This window comes from Eptatretus burgeri, chromosome 3 (assembly GCF_056783735.1).
Source record: "Eptatretus burgeri isolate ZD-2024b chromosome 3, Ebu_testis_v1, whole genome shotgun sequence".
In the NCBI taxonomy this organism is placed as follows: Eukaryota; Metazoa; Chordata; class Myxini; order Myxiniformes; family Myxinidae; genus Eptatretus; species Eptatretus burgeri.
The window spans coordinates 113,329,643-113,345,833 of record NC_140963.1 but is presented as its reverse complement, the minus strand read 5'-3'; the positions used below and the strand labels follow the sequence as shown (position 1 = coordinate 113,345,833).

General features: G+C 54.4%; 2 protein-coding genes across 9 annotated transcripts in view; one reads left to right on the top strand and one right to left on the bottom strand.

Moving 5' to 3' along the window:
• Positions 1-6,827, bottom strand: part of CSDE1 (cold shock domain containing E1) — a 53,078-nt gene extending 46,251 nt beyond the window's left edge. For all 7 annotated transcript variants that reach the window (XM_085875155.1, XM_085875159.1, XM_085875162.1 and 4 more), the window contains exons 1-3: positions 6,690-6,827; positions 298-850; positions 1-91 (exon numbers count right to left, since the gene is read on the bottom strand). The exon at positions 1-91 is cut by the window's left edge and continues 87 nt beyond it. In XM_085875155.1, coding sequence (XP_085731281.1) covers positions 1-91 — 91 coding nt within the window. In that variant the 5' untranslated portion in view covers positions 298-850; positions 6,690-6,827. The remainder of the gene's footprint in view (positions 92-297; positions 851-6,689) is intronic.
• Positions 6,828-6,944: 117 nt separating this feature from the next.
• The window catches only part of PRMT3 (protein arginine methyltransferase 3), a 146,397-nt gene continuing 137,150 nt past the window's right edge, over positions 6,945-16,191 (top strand). For both annotated transcript variants that reach the window (XR_015056501.1, XM_085875163.1), the window contains exon 1: positions 6,945-7,080. Coding sequence is in view for 1 of the 2 variants with exons in the window: in XM_085875163.1 (XP_085731289.1) it covers positions 7,027-7,080 (54 nt within the window). In the remaining variant the exon portion in view is untranslated. The remainder of the gene's footprint in view (positions 7,081-16,191) is intronic.

The window sequence follows — 16,191 nt, the reverse complement described above, 5'->3', positions numbered from 1 at the left end:
CATAAGAGGCCATAAGCTTTTCCACGGACCCCAGCTCGCGTAGGCCAGGGAGGCCATGGCCGTTGGAAGGAAATCCCGGGTCGTAGCTCATCTGACAAGTACAAATATATAAATAAACCAGCTTTGTTGGATTATCATATTCAATCAGTTGGGAATGCAATCGGATGAAACGTCAAATAGATTCAAAGACAAATTAATCAGCAAAGGAAAGCCGATCATATGTCAAAGCAAAAACAACACACAGGAGAGAGAAAAAAAACCAAAACAAAACAAAACACGTGACAAATTTCAACTCACCTTTACAAACGGGTTGTGGCAGTTTTATTTGGCAGTCAAGTTTTTTGTTGTGCACGCAGTGGAAATGAGAGCGGACACACGGAAAGGGGGTGGAGGGGACGGACACGGATGGGGACAAACGCACGGACACACAGATGGGGACGCACAAACAAACACACGCAAATGTACAAATCAGCTACAGAATTCGCAGTAGGGCATTGGATATATCTTTACAAGAAAATGAGGCAATTCAAATTCCCTCCTTAAATAAAACTGAGAGCGAGCGAGTGTCCTCTGCTTGGGGCGATGTTAAGTGCCGTGGCCAGCTGTTGAGTAGGTCCAAACTTTTTCGTTCAACTTTCCCTGCCCTCCCTTCCAGTTCATGCGATGCTTGGTCTCAATTTGAAGCGTTTCCTTTCTCGTTGGTCGATTTCTGCAAATTAGTTTTTTCTTTTGGCTTCCCACCCCTTCCCAGATTCGTGATGCTTGGGATGTTTGATTTTTTTTTTTTGCTGTGCTGGTTCAAAATCACTTCCCGGTGGAAACCCCCCAACCCCAACTTGTTCACAGCATACTGCAAAAGAAAAAGAAGAAAAAGCAAATGATTAACAACACGATAGAAGAACAGCAAAAGTACACAAAGCACTAGAGAAGACACGCACGTGGCAAAAGATTCACACAAAAAGCATAACGACAGTTTTTAGCTGGGCCAAGATTCGAGCATACCTCTAAGCTATCCCACCAGCCCAATTCTGTAATAAGCACTGCAAAACAAATGCCGGCATCCTTATCTTGTTGTTGTCATTTTTGCATTAAATGGCAAACTGCAAGGAACAGTCAAAATTGAACAACATTTATTTTTAAAACAACAAACCACAAAGCATAAAATATTAAATGTGACAAGTAAACTGCGTTCGGCTTTTCAAACTGTAAAGCAAGTTGGAATTCGTAAGATTTAACGAGGCCCTCCAAAATCACTGTCAACAGGTGGTGGTCTTACAACTACGATCTCGCGGCTAAGACCTTAGTTGTAAGATCAACTGTTAGCAGTGATGTTGGACCCGCTATACACCCCCATTTTAATGGCTAGACTTGCCATTACAATGCTTTGTGGGTTTTCTCAGATGCTTAATCCTCAATATTAAAATAAATGCCCAGAGTTAAGGAATTTATCAGATAGACCGGTGGAATAATTATTTATCTTTTAAACAGAGTTTAAGGAACATAGAGAAGCAGAGAAGAGGGCAAAGGTCCAACATTGTGAATTACGTTTCCCTGTGGAGCAGTTTCTTGGCAGGGATTATTATGAGTGGTTTGTCATTGCTTTCCCAGAAGTTCAGAGAAGGAATTTGGAATTTGTTCATGGTGCCAGTGATAGCTCACCAACTCTTCACAAAGGACACCGTGGGATCTTTTGCGTCCACAATCTAATACTGGCAGACGGGACGCCCAGTTTAACGTCCATCCAAGGGACGGCACACACATTGATGAATCTCCCTGCTTGTGAAACAACAGGATGAGAGTTTATAGCTGGGTCGGGATTCCAACCCAAGCGAGACATCTTAGAGGTGAGTGTGCGTACCTCGAGGTCATCCTGCCAGCCCAGGAACAACAGAGGACAAAATGTCCCTCAGTACATACTCCACAACTGTCACCTCAAAGAAGAAAAAGCAAAGAAATCTCAACGCAAACACGTAAAGAAATCTGAAAACATACTCCGAGGGAGTACCTCCTGTGCTGCTGCCCTCGGCAGGGCAGCTCACCAAATGACGGGATTGGGGCAAAGCCTTTGGGACTTCCACTCGCTGAAGATGGGAGGAAAACCATGGGGTAACCTTCCCGGATCAGATTGCGGCAGTGTATATCGGGGTGGTGCTGAGGTGTCATCCAACAGACGGTGGTCTCCTTGGGATAACCTGAGGCGGTCCCCGTCGGGTGGGTGCCTGGAATGTTGATCACCTCCCCCACAATGCCTGGAATGGAAAGAGGATGATCACCCGTCTGTCATCATCTGAGCTCAAGCGTTTGACAATCTGTATTGCAGCACTCTCTGAGGTTCGGAGACTGGATTGCGGTGAGATCATGGCGGGTGGTTTCACCTGGTTTCATGGAGACAGACTATTGGTCTGGTCGTTCTCATGGTTACCATGCCCAAGGAGTTGCTGTGGCCGAGTCCAATAATCTGACTCCAATGATAATTGAGGCAACACTGGTCAACGAGCATATTATGAGACTAAGGATTCGTCACTCTCTGGGTGTCATTTCCCTGATCTCTGTATATGCTCCGACTGAGGCGAGTGATCTCACCGTGAAGGACGCATTCTATGCCACGCTCGAGTCTGTGGTGGATCAGTGTCCCAGGCGAGATACACTTGTAGTCTTGGGGATTTCAATGCATCGACTGGAACTAATAGGGATGGTTATGAGATGTGTGTTGGTCCCCATGGGTCAGGAACTATGAACCTGAATAGCACGAAGTTCCTTGACTTTGCAAGAAGTCGTGGAATTGAGGTGGCTGGTTAATGGTTTCAGTTCTCACAGGCTCATCGCTGGACTTGGTATTCCAACGCTGGTGGTGTGGCAAAGGAGATTGATCATGTGCTTGTTGATGGTCGCTGGAGGATGATCCAGAACTGCAGGGTCCACCGGAGTGCTCAGTTCCTCAATACCGACCACAGGCTTGTGGTAGCAACTCTGAAGTTGCAGCATAAATCTGGGAAAATGGTACCATTCCAGCCTAGGCTGGATGTTGGCAAGCTCAAGGATGAGAGGGTAGCTGAGGAGTTTACGAACAGGCTGATTGGGAACTTGGGGGGTGGGGGGGGTCTGGGTGCTTTGGAGAATCCTGAAGAGTTGTGGAGTACCTTCAAGACCACCATCCTTGATGTTGCTGGTGGATGTCTTGAAACTCACCGTAGGGCGAAGAAGAATTTTCTCTCTCAAGGGACAATGGATACTATTGACAAGAGTCACAGGGCCAGACTTGATGACAAAGCGAAGCTGGTCAGGGAGTTGAGGTGTAAAACTGCACGTGTGCTAAGGGTGGGCAAGGAGGCCAATGTGCGAGGAATCTGTGAGGGGGCAGAGCATCACGTGTGGGCAGGTGATTCTCGTCCTGCTTACAGGGGAATTTGTGCATTGCGTTACTCCAAGCCCATCCCTTGGTGTACTGCAGTTACAGCAGAGGGTGGTGGGCTCGACGGAGGAGTCCGAAGTGAAGCCCGGCTGGGCTGGTTACTTTGAGCGGCTGTACCAGGCTGATCCGCCAACTGTTGGGTTGGATGTCAGGGGTGTTACAATCCCTATTGCTGACCCTCCAATCAACTGAGATCCACCTTTGTTTGCGGAAACACAGGCTGTGGTGAACCGGTTGAAATTGGTAAAGCTCCTGGGATCTGTGGCATCCATTCTGAACTTCTCAAGGCTGGTGGAAATGCTGTACTCGTGTCTTTGTATGCAGTTCTGTGCTCTGCCTGTAGCACAGGCATCATCCCAACTGACTGAAGGAGAGGCCTTGTGGTCCCTCTCGGGAAAGGGAAGGGTGATCGCCAGGACTGCAACAACTACTGAGGGGTGACGCTGCTCTCAGTGCCGGGCACGGTGTTTCCTCAGATAATTCTTGATCGGGTTCATCACCATCTGCTTGAGCACCAGTGCCCAGAGCAGTCAGGCTTCACATCAAAAAGGTAAACGATCGACCGTATTCTTCCCTTCAGGTCATCTTAGACGAGAGTTTCGCCAGGGGCTGCTTGCAGCCTATGTTGACCTCTGTAAAGCGTTTGATTCAGTGAATCAGGATGACCTCTGGAGGATTCTTGGTCTTCGTGGGGTGCCACCACAACTGATCGATCTGATGTCTGAACGATACTCTGGTACTGAGTGCTGCGAGATGTGGTGGTATCATCTCTGATTTATCTCCAGTTGTTACTGGAGTTCGTCAGGGGTGTGTTGGCCCCCACACTTTTCAGCGCTTGTGCAGACTGCATTCTCGGAAGGATGTCGGAGAGATCATGCTGCGGTGGATTGTTTGAGAATGTCAATATCTCTGACCTTGATTTCACAGATGATGCAATCATATTTGCAGAGACTGGATATCCTTTTGGGGGCCCTCGAGGTGCTGAATGAGGAGTCGGACCCACTGGGATTACGGGTTTCCTGGGACAAAACTAAGATCCAGGCTTTCAATGACATCTTCAATGCTGCTATCTTGTCTTTATTTTTTATTTTTGAGGATGTTGAGGTCACGGAGAGACTCCCTTACCTTGGCAGTGATATTCATGTCTCAGCTGGTTGTGAGCCAGAGGTCAATAGACGTCTGGGTCAGGCCTGGTGAGTCATCGATTCACTCGATCATGGGGTGCTGCGCTGTCGATACCTATGCAGGAGGACGAAAGTCCGAGTCTTCAGGTCATTGGTGCTTCCAGTCCGACTCTATGGATGTGAGACTTGGACTCTGAACAGGGATCTGAGAAGTAGACAAATTCCTTTGGTACCAGGTCTCTTTGGAGAATCCTTGGCTGTCGCTCGTTGGATTGTGTGTCCAACGAGCGGTTTCTGAGAGAGACTCAAATGAGATTTGTTACCTGCATAGTCCGTGAGCGTTAGCTGCGGATGAATGGAAATGTGGCTCGTTTTCCTGATGCTGATCCTGCTCACCAGATTCTCTCGGTGAGGGAGCGTCGTGAGTGGAGGAGGCCAATGGGCCGACCACATGCCTTGTGGTTGCAGCAGACCGGGGCCGGACGCTCGCCGAACCAGGAGAGTGCAGACCGGGGCCGGACGCTCACCGAACCAGGAGAGCGCAGAGCGGGGCCGCACGCTCACCGAACCAGGAGAGCGCAGACCGGGGCCGCACGCTCACCGAACCAGGAGAGCGCAGACCGGGGCTGCACGCTCACCGAACCAGGAGAGCGCAGACCGGGGCCGGACGTCCACCGAACCAGGAGAGCGCAGACCGGGGCTGGACGTCCACCGAACCAGGAGAGCGCAGACCGGGGCCGGACGTCCACCGAACCAGGAGAGCGCAGACCGGGGCCGGACGTCCACCGAACCAGGAGAGCGCAGACCGGGGCCGGACGTCCACCGAACCAGGAGAGCGCAGACCGGGGCCGGACGTCCACCGAACCAGGAGAGCGCAGACCGGGGCCGGACGCTCACCGAACCAGGAGAGCGCAGACCGGGGCCGCACGCTCACCGAACCAGGAGAGCGCAGACCGGGGCCGGACGTCCACCGAACCAGGAGAGCGCAGACCGGGGCCGGACGTCCACCGAACCAGGAGAGCGCAGACCGGGGCCGGACGTCCACCGAACCAGGAGAGCGCAGACCGGGGCCGGACGTCCACCGAACCAGGAGAGCGCAGACCGGGGCCGGACGTCCACCGAACCAGGAGAGCGCAGACCGGGGCCGCACGCTCACCGAACCAGGAGAGCGCAGACCGGGGCCGCACGCTCACCGAACCAGGAGAGCGCAGACCGGGGCCGCACGCTCACTGAACCAGGAGAGCGCAGACCGGGGCTGCACGCTCACCGAACCAGGAGAGCGCAGACCGGGGCCGGACGTCCACCGAACCAGGAGAGCGCAGACCGGGGCCGGACGTCCACCGAACCAGGAGAGCGCAGACCGGGGCCGGACGTCCACCGAACCAGGAGAGCGCAGACCGGGGCCGGACGTCCACCGAACCAGGAGAGCGCAGACCGGGGCCGGACGTCCACCGAACCAGGAGAGCGCAGACCGGGGCCGGACGTCCACCGAACCAGGAGAGCGCAGACCGGGGCCGGACGCTCACCGAACCAGGAGAGCGCAGACCGGGGCCGGACGTCCACCGAACCAGGAGAGCGCAGACCGGGGCCGGACGTCCACCGAACCAGGAAAGGCCAGACCGAGACCGGACGTCCACCGAACCAGGAAAGGCCAGAAAGGTTCGGGACGCTCACCAAACCAGGAAAGGCCAGAACGGGGCCGGACGTCCACCGAACCAGGAAAGGCCAGAAAGGTTCGGGACGCTCACCGAACCAGGAAAGGCCAGACCGGGACCGGACATCCACCGAACCAGGGACGTGCAACACGTGATCAAATCCGTTTGCTCGGACCGACAATCGCCTCAGGTCGAGAATACAGGACAAGCGGGACCTCTTAAAATAGATGTGCTCGAAACGGAATTTCCCAAAGTTTTCTCAACTCCCGTCACCAAACACCAAGGAATTCCAACGTTACTATCTTTTGAACAGCAAAAACGATACTCGATAGGCCACACACAGAGCTGGAAGGCCAAAGATCGTTAAAGATGACCGCGGCCTCTCAATCCGATGCAAATTCTCTCCTCAATCCCTTTGAGTTCTCACATAAGCAGAGAGAAGCCGCCTTGAGCCGGAGATCAAGCCCAACTAAGGTGACGAAAAGCAACAAGACTCACCCCAACAGTGCCCAGCGACCAAGCGCCGCCATCGTCACAGCAGCATTTGAGCGCGACGTCAACACGTGCGATGAGGACGTCAACACGTGCGATGACTACGTCACCTCGTAGTTTGCCGTAGCACGTGCTCAAAACCCGGCACAGCGGATGGTCATCCAAAAGGCTCATACGTTGTATGACGAAGGATAAAATAGTCTTTGTTGTGGTGGCGCGTATGATGGTGTAAGAGATTTTTATGGCGTTCTTTTTTTTTTTCTCATCACCAAACGCATTGGCAAAGACACGACTGGATGACGTCATTACGTTAAATATTGATTGGTTTACCTCACTGGCTTTAATGGGCCAACGTCATGACGTCGTGATCGAGACGCTCTTCCGGAGGCTGGAGACTGTGAGTTACACACGTGGTTCCTTGACGAATGAAAAAATTAAACTCTTGTTAATCTTGAGATGGAGAAAAAATAGTTTACAATAACTTTGTTCCAAGGTGTTTATTTTGATTTTTTTTTCATTTTGTATCATTTTAACTTTAAACGTGTGAGGTAACGGATTCCTTGATTGACACGTTTGTTTCTGGCTCTTGGGGCGCTGTGTGATCGAAAAGGTTTCGCATTCGGCACGAATTTTTGGTATGGAGACCGATAAGTGTGGCGTGGGAAAGGGACAACAATGTCGGACCTCAGTGGTGGGTGGGGGTATCGTGGATACAGGGTAGTCGGGGGAGAGCAGCGGAACGGGGGTGCGGCGACGACGTGCGGCGGAACGGGGGTGCGGCGACGACGTGCGGCGGAACGGGGGTGCGGCGACGACCACCAGCGGAACGGGGATGCGGCGACGACCACCGGCGGAACGGGGATGCGGCGGAACGGGGATGCGGCGACGACCACCGGCGGAACGGGGGTGCGGCGGAACGGGGATGCGGCGACGACCACCGGCGGAACGGGGGTGCGGCGGAACGGGGATGCGGCGACGACCACCGGCGGAACGGGGGTGCGGCGGAACGGGGATGCGGCGACGACCACCGGCGGAACGGGGGTGCGGCGACGACCACCGGCGGAACGGGGATGCGGCGGAACGGGGATGCGGCGACGACCACCGGCGGAACGGGGGTGCGGCGGAACGGGGATGCGGCGACGACCACCAGCGGAACGGGGGTGCGGCGGAACGGGGATGCGGCGACGACCACCAGCGGAACGGGGGTGCGGCGGAACGGGGATGCGGCGACGACCACCGGCGGAACGGGGGTGCGGCGGAACGGGGATGCGGCGACGACCACCGGCGGAACGGGGGTGCGGCGGAACGGGGATGCGGCGACGACCACCGGCGGAACGGGGGTGCGGCGACGACCACCGGCGCAACAGGGGTGCGGTGGAACGGGGGTGCAGCGACGACCACCGGCGGAACAGGGTGCGGTGTCCACCGGCGAACGGGGTGCGGCGACGACCACCGGCGGAACGGGGATGCGGCGACGACCACCGGCGGAACGGGGGTGCGGCGGAACGGGGGTGCGGCGACGACCACCGGCGGAACGGGGGTGCGGCGACGACCACCGGCGCAACGGGGGTGCGGCGACGACCACCGGCGCAACAGGGGTGCGGCGGAACGGGGGTGCGGCGACGACCACCGGCGGAACAGGGGTGCGGCGACGACCACCGGCGCAACAGGGGTGCGGTGGAACGGGGGTGCAGCGACGACCACCGGCGGAACAGGGGTGCGGTGTCCACCGGCGGAACGGGGGTGCGGCGACGACCACCGGCGGAACGGGGGGTGCGGCGACGACCACCGGCGGAACGGGGGTGCGGCGGAACGGGGGTGCGGCGACGACCACCAGCGGAACGGGGATGCGGCGACGACCACCGGCGGAACGGGGGTGCGGCGACGACCACCGGCGGAACGGGGATGCGGCGGAACGGGGATGCGGCGACGACCACCGGCGGAACGGGGATGCGGCGACGACCACCAGCGGAACGGGGGTGCGGCGGAACGGGGATGCGGCGACGACCACCAGCGGAACGGGGGTGCGGCGGAACGGGGATGCGGCGACGACCACCGGCGGAACGAGGGTGCGGCGGAACGGGATGCGGCGACGACCACCGGCGCAACGGGGGTGCGGCGACGACCACCGGCGCAACAGGGGTGCGGCGGAACGGGGGTGCGGCGACGACCACCGGCGGAACGGGGATGCGGCGGAACGGGGATGCGGCGACGACCACCGGCGGAACGGGGGTGCGGCGGAACGGGGATGCGGCGACGACCACCAGCGGAACGGGGGTGCGGCGGAACGGGGATGCGGCGACGACCACCGGCGGAACGGGGGTGCGGCGGAACGGGGATGCGGCGACGACCACCGGCGGAACGGGGGTGCGGCGGAACGGGGATGCGGCGACGACCACCGGCGGAACGGGGATGCGGCGGAACGGGGATGCGGCGACGACCACCGGCGGAACGGGGGTGCGGCGGAACGGGGATGCGGCGACGACCACCAGCGGAACGGGGGTGCGGCGGAACGGGGATGCGGCGACGACCACCAGCGGAACGGGGGTGCGGCGGAACGGGGATGCGGCGACGACCACCGGCGCAACGGGGGTGCGGCGACGACCACCGGCGCAACAGGGGTGCGGCGGAACGGGGGTGCGGCGACGACCACCGGCGGAACAGGGGTGCGGCGACGACCACCGGCGCAACAGGGGTGCGGTGGAACGGGGGTGCAGCGACGACCACCGGCGGAACAGGGGTGCGGTGTCCACCGGCGGAACGGGGGTGCGGCGACGACCACCGGCGGAACGGGGGGTGCGGCGACGACCACCGGCGGAACGGGGGTGCGGCGACGACCACCGGCGGAACGGGGGTGCGGCGACGACCACCGGCGGAACGGGGGTGCGGCGACGACCACCGGCGGAACGGGGGTGCGGCGACGACCACCGGCGGAACGGGGGTGGGCGACGACCACCGGCGCAACGGGGATGCGGCGGCCACCGGCGGAATGGGGGTGCGGCGACGACCACCGGCGGAACGGGGGTGCGGCGGAACGGGGATGCGGCGACGACCACCGGCGGAACGGGGGTGCGGCGACGACCACCGGCGCAACGGGGGTGCGGCGACGACCACCGGCGCAACGGGGGTGCGGCGACGACCACCGGCGGAACGGGGGTGCGGCGACGACCACCGGCGGAACGGGGGTGCGGCGACGACCACCGGCGCAACGGGGGTGCGGCGACGACCACCGGCGCAACGGGGGTGCGGCGACGACCAACGGGGGTGCGGCGGAACGGGGGTGCGGCGACGACCACCGGCGGAACGGGTGCGGTGTCCACCGGCGGAACGGGGGTGCGGCGACAACCACCGGCGCAACGGGGGTGCGGCGGAACGGGGATGCGGCGAAGACCACGGGCAGAACGGGGGTGCGGAAACGACCAACGGGGGTGCGGTGGAACGGGGGTGCGGCGACGACCACCGGCGAACGGGGGTGCGGCGGCCACTGGTGGAATGGGGATGCGGTGGCCCCCGGCGGAGCGGGTGAGCGGCAGTACCAGCAGAACGGGGGTACGGCGGCCACCAGTGGAACGGGGGTGCGGCGGCCACCGGCGGAACGGGGGTGCGGCGATGACCACCGGCGCAACAGGGGTGCGGCGGCCCCCGGCAGAACGGGGGTGCGGCGACGACCACCGGCGCAACGGGAGTGCGGCAGCCCCCGGCGGAACGGGAGTGCGGCAGCCCCCGGCGGAACGGGGATGCGGCGGCCACCGGCGGAACGGGGTTGCTGTGGCCACCGGCGGAACGGGGTTGCTGTGGCCACCGGCGGAACGGGGATGCGGTGGTCCCCGGCGGAGCGGATGAGCGGCGGCACCGGTGGAACGGGGATGCAGCGGCCACCGGCGGAACGGGGGTTCAGCGGCCAATGGGGGTGCGGCGGACATCGGCGGAACAGGAGAGTGGTGGCCACCTGCGGAACGGGGGTGTGGCGGCGACCACCGGTGCAACGGGGGTGCAATGTAAAGCAGTCCCTGCAGTTAGATCTGGATTGCGTTGATCTCGCGAGACCCGGAATGCTGCTTCACTTCAGAATAAAAACCAGTTATCTTACATGGTATCAGAAGTTAACCAGACCTTCTGCTTTTTCACAAACGACCATCCATAAGTACGGAATGGCATTTCCGAGCTTTGCATACCCGACTCTCGATTGGAATGCTGCCGATTTATTTGGTGAATTCACTTTTTTTCGAGACAATGTTCAGTTCGTGTTTGCGGCCCACTATCGGAGTTAAACCTAAAGCAAAAAGCCGGATGTCTAGGCACGTGGATTGGTGCTCATGGCCGTGAGGTTTATAAAATGTTCACATGGGAGGAGACTGAGAAAGATGATCCCTTCAAATCGTTTCGAAACGTATGTGCGACCCAGAAAGACCTCGTCGATGCTGGAGAAAACGAGGAACAACTACCTGAAGGCAATTCGGAGGTTATTCGAATATACAAGGATGACAACATCGGCACTGGCAGATGACAAATGGTCCCAGACTGTCAGTCAGTGGCATTGTGAACATTACCTTCCGTATTGATACAGGGGCAAGGTGCAATATACTTACACTCAGGGATTTTCAAAAACTACCAGTTAACACTGAACTTCACAAGTCTAAGAGAATCCTGAGAATTTACTCCAACCACATCATTCGGCCAGTTGTTTCCACGGATCTTTGCATGGAATTTGAGGGGAGGTCCGTAATAGCTTCATGCGAGCTGGTCAATATGGATCAGGAGAACGTGGTATCCGGGGAGACCGCTGAGAACCTTGGCCTCATTGCTCAACTGAGTTCCCTGGTGAGGGTTCAGTCAGTGGATGATGAATCGGTTCCCCCAGAGCTACGAGATTTTCCTGATGATATCGGTACATCAGGTACCCTACCAGGGGTCTACCGAGTCAAAATACACCCAACAGCCAATGGGGTTGTACATGCTGCACGTTGGCAACCCGCTGTGCCAATGCCGAGGATCATCGAGGAATTGAACAAGATGGTAGATAATGGCTTCATAACTCTGGTGGAGGAGCCATCCGAGTGGGTCAGCTCGATGGTGGCTGCAGTTCTCAATGGAAAGTTAAGAATATGTTTGGATCCTCGAGATCTCAACAAGGCCATTAAACATGAACATTATCCCATGAAGACGGTTGAAGAGGTGATCTCCAGCATAGCAAAAGTCCAGCAGTCCAGCAGTCCAAAAAAGTCCAGCATAGCATTTGAGGTAAGTCAACTTATTCTCAGTATTGGATGCAAAGAGTGGGTTTCTACAGATTTTCCTGGATGAGGTGTCATCAAAACCGACGACCTTCAATACACCGATGGGTTGCTTTCGTTAGCTGAGGCTGCCATTTGGATTGAAATGTGTCCCAGAAATATTTCAGTGTATCATGGATCAAATGTTGGATGGCATTATTGGAGCCACACAATCATGGATGATTTCTTGATTGCAGGACGAGATCGAGATCATCACGACAGCATTTTAAAGCAAGTTATGGAGAGGGCTGCATCCTACAACTTCAAATTGAACATGCAAAAATGCAAAGTTCACCAAAAGCAGGTTCAGAATGTGGGGCATCCACTGACTGCAGACGGACTCAAGCCTGACCCCTCAAGAATTGAAGCCCTCCGTAATATGTCTATTCCACGGAATAAAGAGGACGTGCTGTGTTTCCTTGGATTTGATGCTTACCTGGCTCAATGTATTCCTCAAATGAGTGAAGTCGATGCACCACTTCGAGCTTTACTGAGAGCTGATAGTATTTTTGACTGGCAACCTGCACAGGACCAAGCTTTCCATAAACTATTGGATCTCTGCTGTCAGCAGCCTGTACAGAGATACGATGATGTGAAGGCACCAGTAGAGATTCATGCGGATGCAAGTCAAAGCGGTCTCGGTGGTGTCTTAATGCAGGAGGGGAAGCCGGTTGCATACACTTCGTGATCCCTCTCGGAGGTGGAACAACGATAGGCTCAGATTGAAAAAGAAATGCTTGCAATCCTCCATGTCTGTATGAAATTCCACTTCTACATATTTTCCAAGACAGTGACTGTATTTACAGATCACAAGCCATTCAAGAGATTTTCAAAAAATTTCTTCTGTCTGCTCCCATGCATCTGCAGTGGTACGATCTCGAGGTAGTATATAAAAGTGGCAGACATGCAGCTACCAGATACATTATCTCATGCTTATCAGACACCAGTTGTCAGGACAAGAAGTCAATATGGAGCACGTTTCCATGTTAGACTTCATCTCCATCACCAAGGAGATGTATGTCCAGCTGCAGGAGCAGACTCGACAAGAGTTACAACTTCTGTTGGACGTGATCCACACTGGATGGCCCAGCTATCGAAACGAAGTGCCCATTCCATTGAGACCATACTGGGATACAAAGAGTGAGTTAGGTGTCTCTGATGGAATTATCTATAAAGGTATGCATATAGTCATGCCTCCTAGTTTCCGTCAGCACATTCTCTCTGTCATACACTGCTCTCACCTTGGAATTGTAAAGTGCAAACAGCGTGCTTGGGAAGTGCTCAATTGGCCAACAATGAACCAACAGATCGAAGAGGCAGTGAAAAACTGCACTACATGTGCAGATTACCAAAATAAGCTTCCTCCGGAACCGCTTAACTACCGACAGATTCCTGATTTACCATTCGACCAGGTCACCGTGGACCGATTCGAGTTTGAGACGAAACAACCCATTTTGGTTGTCGATTATTATTCGAAATTTATTGAGGTATGTGAGTTCAAGGATATGAGAAGCCACACAACGACTGATGCTCTAAAATCCATCTTTAGTACACATGGTATACCTGAGGGTCTTAGGAGCGACAATGCATCCTTACTGGTGTCCAAAGAGTTCAAATTGTTCTGCTTTGATTGCGGCATTAACCAAACTACTTCCAGCCCTCGATTTGCTCGTGCTAACGGTGAAGCTGAAAGAGCAGTGCAAACTGTAAAAAAAACTGTGGAAGAAAGCGGAGGACAAACATCTGGCTTTGTTCGACAACCGTACTACTCCCCCAGAAGGACTACACTTGTCCCCTGCACAGCTGTTGATGTGTAGAATACCACGTAACAAGCTGGCTGCAAAGCGCAGCCTCTTTGTACCAAAACCTTACAGCTTTCATGAGGTTAAACGGCATTTTGACATGGAAAAGACCAAGCAAAAATTCTATCATGATTGAGTAGCACAAGATCGGTCACCTTTTCAGGGTCGACAAGTCCATATGGAACTACTTCCTGGCACTTGAAAATGGGTTCCTGGTGAAATCGTCCAAAAAACACGAGTCCCCGAGGTCCTACTCCAAGCAGGAAACCGTTTGTTCCGCAGGAATCACCAACATCTCCGATCTTGAAACAAGCTCGTCAACCAACCACACTGGCTATGTGTTCGAGCCAGAGATGGGAAACTCAGACGATGATGAACACAATGATGATGAACGCCCCTTCCCCTTTTACGACATCCCCCTCCCCCCCACCCCCCCCCCCCGTTGTGCTGGATGAACCACTCCATGCTGTTCCTTCTACAACTCACTCAGGCTGTGTTGTAAAACGGCCGGCTGAACTGAATCTTTGATTTGCTTTGATTCGGTGTGTGGGTTGCTTTGTGTGGGTTTATCATTATTATTGTTATTATTATTTCCACGATGTGTGTTCATATAAATTGTTCATTTTTTTGGTTGCAAGTGAAATCCAATCTTTAAATTGATTTTCATGAATTTATTTTCATTCTGAAAGAGAGGAGATGTAATGTAAAGCAGTTCCTGCAGCTCGATCTGGATCACACTGATCTCGTGAGACCCGCAATCCTACTTTGTTTGGAATAAAAGACAGTTATCTTACAGTGGCAGTCCCGGCAGAACGGGAGGGTGGCGTACAAAAAGATATGTACAGATCATGAAATCATTTCCACAATAGTAGACAGGTAAAAAGTTATGGACAGGTAAAAAATATATGTTCAGGCCATCAAATGCACAAATACAAAAAAAGATGTGTATGTGTACATTGTACAGGTCATGAAATTGATATTTACAGTCATAAAAGAAAAATAGTCTGGAAATTATAGGTTTATCTTAAGGATTCCATCAGTGAACCTGCAGTTTGGTGTTGGCTTAGTGGTTAGGGTGGCAGCTTGGGATCCTCGGGTCCTGAGTTCAAGCCCCGTTGGCCGCTGAATTAAAATACACCAGGAGGTTGACTCAGCCTGTCATCCTTCCAAGGTCGGCAAAATGAGTACCAGTGTACTGGTAAGGGGGACACTGCATCAGCGGCATAGCCGCGTCCCAACCAATGATGCAACCAGCAGCCACAGGCTGCACTCGATATAGAGAGAGATAGAGATAGAGATAGATAACCTGCACAAGGAGCACCGTACACACCATCGTTTTTGGAAATGCTCAGTCATCACAAGAGAATTCCAGGTACACCACGGATGACACCAAGGACCGAAAAAAGACTGCAGCCTCATCCACTGGAAGCAGACTCTTCTGAATTTTTCTCTTCCTGGATACATATATAGCCAGTTTTGCCTCAGGGATTAAAAAGTTGGCTAAACAACATTCATCCTTGCATCTATGTTTAGTACTAAAAACAAATATAAAAGCACATTGTGTAAACCAACCCTAACCCTTGAATGACACGTGATAAAACAGTAAAAAAGTGGTGTCAATCTTGGGCACCCAACAAAAGCATGAAAAAGGGTTTCCTGGGCATCACAAACGGGGCACTTTTCGAGGAGATGTGGACACATTCGGTGTGTTAAAACATTTGAGGGTGAAATGTGATGTGCCAACCACCAAAGCAAGTCGCCGGAACGTTTTGTGATGGGTGTCTTGTACATAGTAGACCACTGGATTTCTGTCTGACGTTTAGCTTGGAGCAACCCTCTCCAGTGAGCTTGTGGCTCTGCAGGTTTAAGAGAAATGAGTGTTGAGACCCGATAAATACATGAAAGGTTTTTTGATTTTTTTTCATAAAAGAAGTAAAGCCACAAAAAACAAACAAGGAAGTTGGGAAAAAGAGGAGAAGGCTGAGGTGAAGGTAAAGTCTGTGGATCCCATTTTAAGCCAGATTATATCTAAAGACACCAACAATGGCAGAGAATATCTTTTCTACGTATCTGATGGACCGAACACTTAGTTACGGCAATGTCGGTAGCAAGTTTCCATCCATGCGAAAAATCATCTCTAAAATGGTCAACTTTCGTGAGCCTGGCATCAATAAACCACTGTAGTAGTTTAGCTGCAAACCCCTTCAAAGATGGCATTTAAGAAGATTAGTTCTTTTAAAAACAAGGGGATGGAACAAACACTGGCATCATGACGAACCGTGACCACCTGCCAAGCTTCGAACATACATCTGTAGAAAATGGGGACCGATGTTAAATCCACTTTCTCCAGGTTCAGGACAAATAGTTATTGGCCATAACAAAGTTTTCCGTCGTGGTTGAGCAGAGCATTGGAAAAGGCCTTCCATGAGGTAT